A 13,129-nucleotide genomic window follows, 5' to 3' on the forward strand; every position below is an offset into this window, starting at 1 on the left:
GTGCCCTAGCTTTCTCATTCTTAAAATGGGAACTAATAAGCGTGTCTACCCCTCGGAAGATTCAATAGGTTAATAACTGTAAAGTACATAGAACAATGCATGGTCCATAGTAAGCACTAAGTATCTTTAGACACTTGATTTGTTAAATAAGTCTATCAATATTTGATTCTCATCGTAGTTTTGGGAGGTAGGGATTATAATTCCCATCTCACAGGGGAGGGAACCGAGGCAAAGAGAGGTAAACTAACTAAATGTGTACGCACCAGTTAGTGGCGGGGTGAGAATCCCAACCCAGAGGGTCTGACACTAAAGCCCCACTCACTCCCCACATCACACAGCTCCGCTTGCAGGTGCCCCCAGTGGCGGGTGGGTGGAGACAGAGACACCACTCCCTCTTGGATCCTAGGGAAGCCGGGGCAGGAGTGCTCCCCATAAAGCCCCTGGGGCCGCCCCCTCACCCCCCCACCCCCACCCAGGGGAGGGGCGGGATCCCCCACGGAAACCACTCTGCTTCTTACCTTGACTGACTCAGGACTTGTGACGATGACCGAGGTTTTGTGGAAGACGTTGACTCGAACAACAGGTCCATACTTCTTAGTCCTGGAAACCAACGTCACCCAAAGGAGGTTGTCAACACCCCAAGATGTGAACATCGTCAGCCCAGCCCCAGCCAGAGAACTGGAAGCATCCCATCCCAGGAGGGGGCTTAACATGGGCCACTAAGAGCCCTGGGCTGGGCCCAGGAGGCCCAAGGACGAGGCTCTGCCCTGTTGGTGACTCACAGCTGAATCATGTCCCCCACTGGGCCTCAGTTTCCACATCCGTAAGATGGGGTCGCTACATCCCTCCTCTGACTGCCCCAAGTCAAACAGCATCGTATTTATGAAAGTGCTTTGAAAAGAGTAAGCACCACCCAAGCAGTGACTATTGTCTCATCACACACACACCCTGCCCACTTTACATATGAGGAAACTGAGGCTCTGAGAGCTTCTGACGACTGGTCTAAGGTCACTTGGCTCGTGAATGGCAGAACCTGGCTTCAGAACCAGCTCTCAGGGCAGGAACTGGGGCTGGGAATGGCCTGGGCGGTCAGGGGTGGGGGTCCTGCATGGAGGGGACCTGGCATGCTGGCAACAAACGACAAGTGAGAACCCACCAATCCAAAAACACATCTTGGAGCGTGCGGCCACAAACCTCATCCTTTTTCCAAAGGTACGGGAGGTGTCCTAGAAGGAAACTAGAAAAAATGGGCAACTTTAGGATCACCAGAAGTCACCATTACAGAATGCTCCCTTCCCCACAACCCTACAAGGTCGGCGCTATTAGACCCACTTCGCGGGTGGGCAAGCTGAGCAGTCAGAAAAGGGGTCAGGACTCAAACCCGAGTCTGACGGGCTCCGAAGGCCTACCTAGGGAGGAGACCCCTTCGTTCCTTTCATCTCCCCTGTGCAGAGGTCAGGGGCTGGCTCGGGAAACCAAAACAACCACACCCGACGCTGTCGAGTCCATTCCAACTCATGGCGCCCCCACGTGTTACACAGTAGAACTGTGCTCCACAGGGTTTTCAACGGCTGTCATCTTTACAGAAGCAGATCACCAGGGCTTTCTTCTGCAGCACTGCTGGGTGAGTTCAAATCATCAACCTTTAGGTTAGTAGGTGAGTGCAAACCACTGGCGCCACCCAGGGTCCTTTGGCACATGGAAAGGGCTCCGTAAACACTGAGTGGTAATGACCTTGAAGAATTCAGTGAACACCTACTATATGCCAGCCATGGTCAGCCTCCCCTCCCCTAACTCTCCCCACATCACCTGGAGGTACAGCTATGATTAACCATGTGTTATTGGTAGGGCTGCCACGGTGAAGTCACTTGCCCACAGGTGCACAGGTGGCACGAGGTGGGCACCTGGTCCTTCTAGCCGGGGCATGATGTGGTGCTGTGAAGTCTGCAGTGTGAGTGCTGGGTGGTTGTAAACAAGGTGTCTGAGGCCACCTGAAGCGCATTTCAAGGTGCCCATGGCTTCCTTCCTGTCTCCTGCATGACTTCATTCCAGCCCAGTTCCCTGCTCACTGGAATTGGTGACAACAAGACCACAATTTGAGCTGTCTGGGTCATGGAACTCACATTCTCCTGGGCGGAGACAGAGAACTACAAATAAGTAAGTAAATGCAGTGTCTGAGCGTGACAGAGAAAAACAGAACAGAGGACAGGGATGGGGAGGGCTGCGATGAGTGTGGGGATGGCCATTTTATACAGGCAGGTCAGGGAACGCCCCTCTGAGAAGCTGACATGTGAAATGACACCTGCAAGGAGTGAGCAATTGCGCCATGCAGGTGTCTGGGGGAACAGCGTTCTGACCCAGGGAACAGCAGATGCCAAGGCCCTGACGTAGGAGTGTGCTTAGTACATTCAAGGAACAGCAGGAGGGCCAGGGTGGCTGCAGCAGAGTGCTTGAGGGGAAAGTGGTAACAGATGGTGTCACCAAAGGTGGGGCAGATTCCGTAGTGCCTGTAGCTGTTGTAAAGACTTTTGCTCGGAGCTTGCTGAGGTGAGGACCGTGAAGGGTTCTGAGTAGAGCAGGGGCAGGGTCTGACTTGGGTTTTAAATGGATCTCTCTGGCTGAGAGTGAAGTGGGGGGCAGGGGTGGATGCAGAGATATCATTTAGGGGGCCGTCCTCATCATCCTCTGAGAAGCTAACAGGACTTACTGACAGTTTGGGTGTGGGCAGGAGAGACGCCATGGTGACCCTGTGGCTTTCAGCCTGGGCAGCAGGAAGGATGCACAGTGCTGCCCCTTTAAGAAGAGCTGGTCAGGGGCAGCAGACATGCTGGGCCCACCTCTTTACCTGTCCATGCAGGTGGGCCAGCACCTGCAACGCTGCCGCGGGCTCTCTCTGGCTCTGCCCGCAGGAGAGGCAGGCCACAGGTTCCAGGAGATGAACCCCTTCCAGAGCAGCCCTGTCACCTCATCTCCCTCGCCCCTGGGCGGGACACCTCTGAGGTGCCTTCTACTGTCTCCAGGAGTTCCCCGGGGCATCGCACCTCAGCTGCCAGAGATAACCTGCTTAATTGGCTTTCTTACCTTTCCTCACCCATTCCTCCGCACCTGGGATCGCCCCCCAATAAACTACTTCTACTTCCACTCTTGTCTCAGGTGGGCTTCTGGGGAACCAGCCTGAGACAAGGGATTAAACGAGGAGCTGTAAATTTGCGTGGCTTCTCAACGTCTGAGGAACGGTCCGGCAGGCCTTAGGCACTGAAGTCTGCAGTTCAGGGGCTAGAGATGCAAATTTGGGGATCTGAGGCCACAAGGGGGTGACTGTAGACGGTCTAGAAGAGGAGAAGCAGTGCGGCCCGCGGCCCCTGCATTTAGGGTCAGGCAGCCCCGGAGGCTGAGGAGAGGCGGCCAGGGGACAGTGGGGTTTGGGCAGCCAGAGAAGAAAACAGGGCCAGGAGGAGGGGCTGGCTGTGTCAGGCTGCCAGGGCCGGGAAGAAAAGGTTGTCACTGGTGACCTTGACCAAAGCAGGTTCAGCAGGAAGGTCGCGGCCACAGCCCCATGGTGGTGGGCTCCGGAGAATGGGAGGGGAGGAACTGGGGCACAGATCAGGAAGTCTCTCAGGGAGCTGTGTTATAAGAGGGTACAGAGACGTGGGGCGGCAGCTGGAGGCAAGGGGGTGAAGAGAAGGGTTTTTTAAAGCTGTGAATTCTTACAGCGTATTATATAAAATAGGAACGATCCAGAAGAGAAGCAAGGCTGATGACGCAGGAGAGAGGGGGAACTGCTCAGAGTGTGGCTGAACGGAGGGCTGGAAGGCCTTGGGGCCCTGGAGCCGTGGGTCCTTCCGCCGTCCGTCCGTCCACAGGGCCGGCGGAAGTGCGCGTGGGCACGGGCGCGGAGAGGTGGGCAGCGGCGGCAGAGCTAGCGGAGGGAGGTTCTGACTGCTCCTTGTGCTCAGGAGAAGTAGGAGGAAAGATAAAAGCGGAGCTGAGGCTGGAGGGGGAGGGGGAGGGGTGGGAGGAAGGGAAGAAAGCTGCCGCCTTGGAGCGTCAAAGCGCTCCAGGTGAGTGACCTTGAATGCACACGGTGCCACATGCAGAGGGCAGGCCGTGGACATCACACACACGACTAGCTGCGCTTCCAGAACATGCCTAGTGTCCTTATGACCACGCCCCCAAGCTGCACATTTTGGGGGCAGGTTCTCAGTGTCGAGTCACCTGAGTAGGGGCAGAGTCTGGAACACCTTCCCCCCACCCGCCAGGCCTGTCGGACCCCAGAGCTTCCACCCTAACCATTGGGGTCCACGGCCACGGGGGGAACGGAGGTCCCCACTGCCAGACAAGAAAGGAAACAAAAAATGGTTCCTTCTGGCTCCTGCAGGGGGCGCTGGGGAGGAGAACGCCGAGCGGGTAGACCAGGTGTTAGAAACGCGCACGTAAGGCTGGAGGGTCGTAGAGCGCTGGGGCTTGGGTCTGCCCTCCTGGGCAGGCAGAAGCCCACCTGGCATGCCCTGGTGAGAGACCAGATATAGCAGAGCAGCCCAGGGAGAGAGGGGAGGGCCAACACCCCAGCTCCTCCAGCACGTCCAGTTTCTTGGGACACTGGGTCTGGCACACTGCGAATCTAAGGTCTCCTGTGGGCAGTGACTGAGGCAGAGGTCATCTGGAGAGCCCACTGTGAGGCCACCCAGAATGATGAAGGAAGCCCAGGCTGAGGGGTGGGCCGCCCACTTGGGGTGAGGATGTGGAGCCATGTGTGTGCCTTACGCTGGGGGGTGGTGAGTGCTCAGCTGGGCACCCAACATCCACTGAATGTGCCACCCATCAGAGCCTGCAGTGGGGCTCCCCCATGGCCAGGACCCCCAGGCTCCTGTCGAGCAGCCCTGACCTCTGGGCATCGTGCAAGGCGGAGCGGGAGGAGAGTACCAGCGCCGCTCAGGAGCCAAACCTGAACAATTTATTCCAAAATAAGTAAAAACTGGGAGGGAGAAACCTTTCATGGGCAAGTTTACATGCGCCCCAGGCCACCGGGAGTGTGGGGGCTGATGACAAAGTTCAGAGCAGTTACAGAGATGTCAGGAAGCTACAAGTGTTTGTGTGGGCTCTGAGTGCAGGGTCTCAGTTTTCAGCTAGGTTACACAGATGGGTGCAGTAGTATGTCGTAACAAGGCAGACTGCTGCCCAGGTTCTGTGCAAGCACAGAGGAGGGGAACTCAGGGGGGGCTTCCTGGAGGAGAGGGCCTCTGGGGACTCCTGCAGACTAAGGAGAATGAAGAGTGTGGGGGAGGGGAATAGCAGCTGCCTCTTGCATCAGAGGGAGCTCAACACTGACAAAGCCCCCAAAACACCAAGGGACAAAATGCCATACAGGAGACTCGCTACACAGATCTCGTCAACCACGGTGTTGCCGATCATGGTTTGGGGATTCAGGCTTTTCATGCCAAATCATTTTGTGCTGAAGAGGTTCCAGAACTTTCGTTTAGTGCAGCTGGATATTTGACCACCAGCCAATCTTTAATCCAAAATCTTTTGACATCTACATGGTTCAGTTCACCTCCTTAAAGAGCCCAGTCAGTTATGTTCGGCCATCTCCTGTCCTCCCCCCACCCACACACACCTGTAGGTGACATGTTGACTCCGTGGTGTAAGATTTGGGAAGAATTCAGCCATAAGCCATAAGCTACAACATGGATGAACCTTGAAAACAGTATGTTAAGGGAAAGAAACGAGACACAAATGACCACATAATATGAGACCCTTTATCTGAAACGTCCAGAACAGGCAAATCCACGGAGACAGAAAGCACACTAGTGGTTGCCAGGGGCTGGGGGGCGGGAAGGGGGAGGGGGAGGGGAAGACTGCTAATGGGTACAGGGTTTCTTTTGCAGGTGATGAGAATGTTCTGGAATCAGACAGTGGTGATGGTTGTACAACTGTGAATATACTAAAAAACACATGATTATTCACTTTTTAAAAGGGGAATTTTATGGTGAGTTATATCTCAATCTAAAAAAAAAGATGTGGAGAGAGGGACTTGATTTCAGTTCTGGCCCTCAAGACACAGATACTCGAGCAGGTCTAGAGTGCTTGAAGCACTTGGGTTTGTGAGGGGGCCAAGAAATGATGAGCCTTCTTAGAACAAGTGCAAAACTCATTCACTTCCAAGTTGTTGAGGGCTGTTTTGAAAAGCTGAAAAGGCAATCATGTACCTAACAGAACTTGTGGAAGAATTCCACCATTCAACCTTGAAATTTATGGAGTATTGAGTTGGAATCGACTCGATGTCGACTGGTGGTGGTGGTGGGGATTTGTGTGTGCCAGTCACTGGGCTAGATGCCAGGACACAGCAGTGAACAAGACAGACAGGGGCCCCATGGGAGAGACAGACCCTTAACAAGATGTTGAACGAATAATTGCCCAAGTGCCACTATTCTGTGGAGAGTTACACGGTGACTCAATTCCTCGCTGTGGAGTTGATTCTGACTCACAGCAACCCAACAGGACAGAGTAGAACTGCCCCACAGGGTTTCCAAGGCTGTAAATCTTTATGGAAGCAGGCTGCCACATCTTTCTCCAGTAGAGTGCCGGTAGGTTTGAACCACTGACCCTTTGGTTAGCAGCCAAGTGCTTTAACCACTGCACCACCAGGGCTCCTCCACAGTAAGTTAAGGGTTTCTAAAATGAGCATAATATACTCAGGGGTGGGGACAGAAAGGACCTCCCTGAGAGTTAACTAGCTTACCTAGGCTGGGAGAAGACCTATCTAGGCCAATTGGAAAGCAGAGCTGCTAGGCAGGGAGAAAGGTTGGGAAGACCCCCCAGGGGGAGGGGCAGCGGGAGGGCAGGGACCAGCGGGGAGAACGGCTGCTTCCCCTTGTCACCAGCCACAGAGCTCTTTCCTGGATCCACATAACAGGGATTCAGGCTTCTAAGGCCAGTGCTTCTGGCTTGCACTGGAGGTGGGAGCCTTCCAGAACTTTCATGTCCTGAGGTTTTAAAAAGTGTATCTAATACCATCCTTTATTCATCCATTCAACAAGTATTTATTGAGCATGTGCAATGTGCCAGGCACTGGGGAATACACAGGCAAACACACTGTGTCCCTGCCCTCCCGGGGCTCACATTCTAAGGGGGAGACAGACAGTCAACAGGTGAACAGTCAACAGGTGACACTAGTCCGACAGCGTGGGGGTCCAACACACGGGGTTGGGGGCTGGGTGGGTTTTGACAGGGAAAGTCCCGTTGGAGACAAGGGGAGCAAGGCCACCATGCCCAGGCTTGAGAGCAGGGGTTCTGGGCAGAGGGAAGAGCAAGGCCCTGGGGTGGGATCAGCTAGGGGGGTGGGGTGGGACGGGAAGACTGGGGTAGCAGTGGGTAAGCGAGAGGGAAGAGAAGGTGCAGAGGGGGGTCCCAGGGTTGGCAGGAGCCTAGATGGCCATGGAGTGGATTCAATGTTGAAGTGGATTTAGTTCTAAAGTGATGGAGGCGGGGGATTTCAGCTTCGGAAAGGTAATCCTGGCTGGGGCAGGTAGGTCGTGGGGAGGGGCAAGAATGGGATGTAAGCACTACGGGGAAGACAAATCAGATACGCCAGGACAGACACGCATTCAACTCAGAATGTGGCCAAAGCGCAGCATGTTCCAGTCCTGGTTGAGTGACCCTGGGCAAGTCCCAAAGTCAAGAGCGCCCCCTCCGAAGCCAGGTCGACCTGGGTTTAAATCGAGGCTTACCAACTGTGTGACCCTCTGCTGACTTCGCCTCTGCGCGCCTCGGTCTCCTCGTCTGCACGATGGGGGTAACAATAGCGCCTACCTGAAGGGCTGTCGCTGCCATCTCGCCGGTCGGGCCCAGCGGAGCGCGCTGGGCGCCGAGCAGCTGCCGCTGTGAGTAATGTGTTACTAAGAATAGTGGGCGCCCCTCTCCGGGCGCCGTCTCCAGCGGCCGCGCGCAAGCGAGGTGACCCCGGCCCCGCCGGCTAGGACCGTCCCCGGCCGATTCCAGGTCCCCTCCGCACCCCGCCCCACCCCCGCTCACCTGGGCCGCGGCGGCCCGGGGATGTGCTCGTAACGGCTGCGAGCGCGGTGCACGAAGGTGCAGCAGAGGCCGAAGGCGAGCAGGACGGCGCTGGCGAGCAGCAGCAGCCCGGGGCTCATGGCTCCGGGCGGGCCGGGCCGGGTGGAGGTCGGGCGCCGGGGGCGCGGGAGGCCGCGAGCCGCCTCAGCTGTCAGCGCCGCCTCGGCCCCGGGCCCCGCGCGACCCAGCACCGCCCCCGCCGCTCGCTCCGCCCACGCCGGCCCGACCCCGCCCAGGAGCGCCTGCCCCGCCAACCACGTCTCCGCCTCCGGCACCGCAGCGCAGGTCCCGCCCACGTTCCGCCCCGCCTCCCCGAGCTCCTCCTCCCTCAACACCTCCAGGCCCCGCCCAGAACTTGTGGTTTCCGCCAATCACAACTCCGCGGCTGGCTCAAGCCCCGGTCTCTGGCCTGCCCCGCCTCCCTTAGGCCCCGCCCCTCCCCGCCCCGCGGGTCCGCCCCCAAAGCAGCTCCGCCCAGAACGCGGTGTCCCGGCAACCCGGCTCGGCCCGGATTCCGCTGCCTTCGCTGCTCTGGCAGCGGCGCTAAGTCAACGGGCTGGCTCCGCCCCCGTTGGGGCCTCCGAATAACTCCGCTGCTCCCCGCGTGGTCCTAGGCCCCTTCGTCTCTCCCTGAAGTCTCCCTGGGGACCCCATCCTACGCCCCAAATTCCCGCACCACGCCGACTGTTCCTCGACCTCTCCCCGGAACCCCAGGTCCCCAAAGCCAGTCTCCCCAGATGTCTCCCCTCGGAAGCCTCCCGGGCCTGGCCTGTCCACTCTGAGCGCACAGGGCCCGCGGTCCCCCCCGCGGGGCCCCGGGGAGGGTGACGAGGCCCCCTGCCGCGTCTGTGTCAGCGGTGAAGAGCGCACGGCTGGACCCGACGCGGTGACCCCCATCCTAAGGAGCTGGAGGTGAAGTGGGTGAAAGTCCGGTGCGGAGGGCCGCCCTCAGAGGAAAGCGAGAGAGGTGCCCGCGGTGGCCCAAGGGTATTTTTGAAATAAAAACCAGGACTTCCCTACCCACCTGGTAATGGATGATGAGACCACTTGTGGGCTTTTTAGTTCCCAAATTCTAGCAGCAGGGTGGAGTGGGAGGGGCAGGTGAGACTCCAGGTGTGCCCTTGTGCCCACCCCCCAGTCCAGATAAAGAGCTTCCGGGCTGGGCGCCCAGGGAGTTTAGATGCAGCTGGGTTTCTGAGAAGGTTGCCAAGCTCTTGACCCATGCTTGGGTCAATCTCCGATAAGTTTGGGTTTCAGAAACCTGTGTATCCCCCCACGTACTGCCAGGGAAAGTAGCCCATTCCCACCAGGAAAATGGCTGTTAGGGGAGGGTGTGTGGGCTCTAGGATGCTGGAGAAGGCCGAACTTGAAGAGCTGGAGTAGTTTATGTCCTAGGGCACCACCGCAGCCTGGGCAGGTGGGACCCTGAGCGCGGGGACCTGGACCGACCTCTTCTTTGTCAGGCTGGCAGGTGACAGATGGCCACGGCGCCCCCTTGTGGTGGCGAGAAGCAGCCGCAGGCGCGCACAGAAGACCTCAGCCTGGCCCTGCTGGGGGCGACGTCAAACGGCCTCCCTCGTGGGCAGTGAAAACTCCAGGGTTGGGGGCAATTTGGAGGGAGGATGGGGCCCTAATCGGGAGTGTGTGAACTTGCTGCATGCTGGCAGGTGAGCTGCTGTGGTTATCTGGAAAAATTAAAGTGACCCGACAGCATTTTGTGTCTGGAGTTTACGGAACCACTCCCTTGGTTTATAAAATGCATCAGGCAGTACATGTGACGACTTCCTGTTGCCTTGTCTCTGAACAATGTTTCCTTGAGGACAGGACTAGATTTTGAACAGCTCTGGGCCCAGGCTGGGGCCCCTGTGTGCCTAAGCCTGTCCAACTAGAGCTAAGGTGAGGAGGGGGTTAATGTCCCCTGGCGTATCAGTCAACCCCAGTAACCTCCAGGTCAGTATAGCCATGCCTCACCCCAGCATTCCTGTCCCCCACTTGGGTGAATCGACAACTCCCAACCGCTTTGCCATCACCCTCTCCTCTGAGCCTCCCAGCTCTCTGGGGATCAGCCTGAGAGGTGATGCGGGTGGGAACGGCGTGAGGCGCACACTGCCCAGAGGAGCGAGGACCTGGGACCTCACCCATAGCCCTCTCTGCCAACCTGCCCCCTGCCCCTTGAAGGCTCCTCACTGTCCCCACCCGCTAGCTGCCCCCGACAGTCACACTTAGGGCCCAGCTGAGGGCTGTCCACTCCTTCACTTGGGGGTGGGTGCCAGGGGCCCAGGTGGCACCCTGGGCTGTTCTCCTGAGTTGCAGTGGGAAACCACCCACGGCTGCTCCCCAGGCCCTCCCCCGTGGATCTTGGTCTCCAGTCCCTGATGGGGGGTGAGAGATCACAGAGGAGCACAAGCAAGAGGAGGCAGAGGTTGCTGCAACCCATCTGCCTGACTCTGGGCCCAAAGGGACTGAGCCACATCTCTGGTCACGCAGCTGGACAAAACAGCGGCCGCGGGCGGGGCAGGCAGGGCCATGGGGCTGCTGGGGTTTGAGGGCCTCCGGGCTGCCTGCACCTTCCAGTCTCAGCTCAGCCCCATCTGGGACAGGCCCAGATACTCAGCTGCCCTGGGCTGGTTTCCCCATCTCTACAGTGAGGAGTTTGGGAGACGATCGCCAAGGGCCTTCCCAGCTGCTAACACTGTCCAGAATTTTCGTGTGTCCTGGGGAGCTGGTGAGCAGGACCCCCAGATTCCAGCTCAACTATCCCTGCGCAGCAGAGGGCCAGAGGGGCAGGAGGTGGGCATCGCAGCCGCCGGCTGGGCAGGAGGGGCCCATAGGGGTCTCCATCAGCTGTATCCCAGCCCGGCGGGCAGCCTACACTGGGCAGGGCCCTGGCGTCTCCCCGCAGTACTTGAGCTGGGGAGAGCAGTGGTTAGGGCACAGGCTGTTTGCATGCATTCAAATCTGGCTTCTCTCCCTGGATGGGTATCCTGTACTGAGACATTTAACCTCGGTGCACAGCAGCCCCATCTGTAAAAGGGGAGGACTCCTAGTTGACACGTGCTGTGAAGTTCTTGCGGCAGTGCCTGGCAGACAGGCCTCGATTATCCAGATCTCCAGCAGGGCTCAACAAGGCCAGACACGCCGAAGGCCCCAGCCCTCACCAACCCCACGAAGCATGGAGGCATGAGGAGCCCAAGAGGGTGACCAGGCCTAAGGCTCTCTTTTGCAGCCCCTACCCTACACTCAGCTCCAACGAACAGCTGGGGGGCCGAGGCTTTTGCATTCGCTGTTCCCTTTGCCTGCACACTGCCCCAATGCCACCTTTGCTCTCAGAACTCAGCGTAGGCACCGCCTCCTCCAGGAAGCCCCTCAGGCCTCTCCTGTTGGTCCCCTCCCACAGCCCCCTGACTCTGCCGGACACTGTCCTATCTGTCTTCACTGCCTGGTGACTCATCTGCCCTCCACCCCCACCCCAGAGGCTGAAGCCAGCCGGACTTGGCTCCCCTGGATGGCCTGGCTCTGAGCCAGGGCTGGGGGTGCAGTGAGGGAAGGAACGAAGAGACTCAAGTGGGGGGGCCGGGGGGACCGCTGACGCGCTGGGCCTCGGTCTCTGGGAAGCCGGAGGGAGGTGGCTGGCGCTGGATCGTCCCCTACCCTCAGCCACCCTGGCAGGGACAGTCAAGAGATAAGAGGCGGGAAAGTGGCTTGCAAACAGTCGTGTTGTAGCGAAGCCCTGCGTGACAAAGCCTCGGTAGTCCCGCTGGCCCCCCCAGCCAGGGTTCAGCCTGGGTGGAGGTGGAGGAATCAGAGGGTCCCCTGGGTTTTGCTGAGCAGGGTGGGATGGGACCAGTAGGGTGGCCTGGTGACCACGACACGGCCTTGAAAGCGGAGAACTCCCCAGGGGAAGCTCTGCCCAGCCGGTGCCAGTGGTTTCCAGGCCTCTGGGGTGGGAGGAGGCCCAGCACCCACCCCAGAGCACAAACATGGGCCCAGCATAATGCCGAGCTCCATGATGCGCAGGCGGCTTCTCCAGCAGACTCAGAACTCACTCAGCACCCCCAGGCCCTCAAGACGGCTGCTCGCCCCTCCCAGGCAGTTGGACCCTTGCTTGGCGGCCACAGCCTACAGATCACCCTGCACCACTGGCATGATGGCCTTACCGCTGGGTGCCTTCCTGTTGTGCCCTGGCTCTCCATGACCCTGACCTCCCAGCTGGAAGGTCCACACTCTTCCGGCCATGGTCCTGGGGCCACATTCAGCTGGTCTGGGGCCTTCCATGCCAGCCATGGGCAGGGCAGAACTGGTCCCCTCCCTCAGGCTTCTGGACATGCCCTTATTGACACAACCAGGAGTCCTGTTTGCCTTTGAAGGGTGAATGCCCTCAATCCTCTGAGTCGGATGGCCAGACTGGGTTCCCGCTGCTGCTTGGGGGACTTGGAGGTAAGAAAAAAAACCTCTCCACACCGACCCAGAGACCTCGCTGGCCCACTACACACTCACGCTTTAGCTCTACAGAAGACACTTGGGCAGGGACACACAGAGCACAGGCCACCACAGCCCCCTCAAATATGCCTAGGGACTCGGGGCCCACAGGACAATCACACTAATGGGCCCACACTCCCCTGGGCTCATGACCCGTGGGCACGCACCACGGGCACAAAGCAGGCGGGACCCTGCCGGGCTCTGGCCGGCGGACAATAGCCTGGCTGCCGCTAGCTCAGCCTAGAGGTCGGGGTCCTGGTGGCTGCACTGGACACCTGCGTCCTCCTCGTGCCCGCAGTTGTGCATGCCCACGCCGGCGTGCGCGCACTCCAGCAGGCTGTGCTCGTCACCGGCGCAGCGCACGTCATCCAGCAGGATGGGCAGCGTGCTGCCCTCGCCAAACTCGGCGCGCTTCACAGCGCGCACAGCGTGCGCAAAGCCCAGCTGGCGGCACACGACGGCGGCGGCCGTGGCGTCCCAGCCGTCATCACACACAGTGCCCCACCGCCCGCCAGCGAATACCTCCACACGCCCTTGGCCCCGGCCCAGGCTCGCGGGCCGCACCAGGCGCACGGCCCCG

General features: G+C 58.9%; 2 protein-coding genes across 3 annotated transcripts in view; both read right to left on the reverse strand.

The window, feature by feature from the left end:
• Positions 1–13,129, reverse strand: part of LOC101353740 (cholesterol 24-hydroxylase) — a 39,574-nt gene that overhangs the window by 25,366 nt on the left and 1,079 nt on the right. Inside the window, exons 2-4 of one of the 2 annotated variants that reach the window (XM_004376730.1) lie at positions 8,032–8,231; positions 1,157–1,237; positions 519–600 (exon numbers count right to left, since the gene is read on the reverse strand). In XM_004376730.1, coding sequence (XP_004376787.1) covers positions 519–600; positions 1,157–1,237; positions 8,032–8,150 — 282 coding nt within the window. In that variant the 5' untranslated portion in view covers positions 8,151–8,231. Of the gene's footprint in view, positions 1–518; positions 601–1,156; positions 1,238–7,809; positions 7,879–8,031; positions 8,232–13,129 lie in introns of those variants that run through there. The other variant, XM_012555651.1, reaches the window with a different exon arrangement.
• Positions 12,790–13,129, reverse strand: part of HHIPL1 (HHIP like 1) — a 25,469-nt gene continuing 25,129 nt past the window's right edge. The window contains exon 9 of the mRNA XM_023731668.1: positions 12,790–13,129. This exon is cut by the window's right edge and continues 87 nt beyond it. Within this exon, the coding sequence (XP_023587436.1) occupies positions 12,790–13,129 (340 nt within the window).

The sequence above is a fragment of the Trichechus manatus genome, unplaced genomic scaffold (assembly GCF_000243295.1).
Source record: "Trichechus manatus latirostris isolate Lorelei unplaced genomic scaffold, TriManLat1.0 scaffold00045, whole genome shotgun sequence".
NCBI classification, from domain to species: domain Eukaryota; kingdom Metazoa; phylum Chordata; class Mammalia; order Sirenia; family Trichechidae; genus Trichechus; species Trichechus manatus.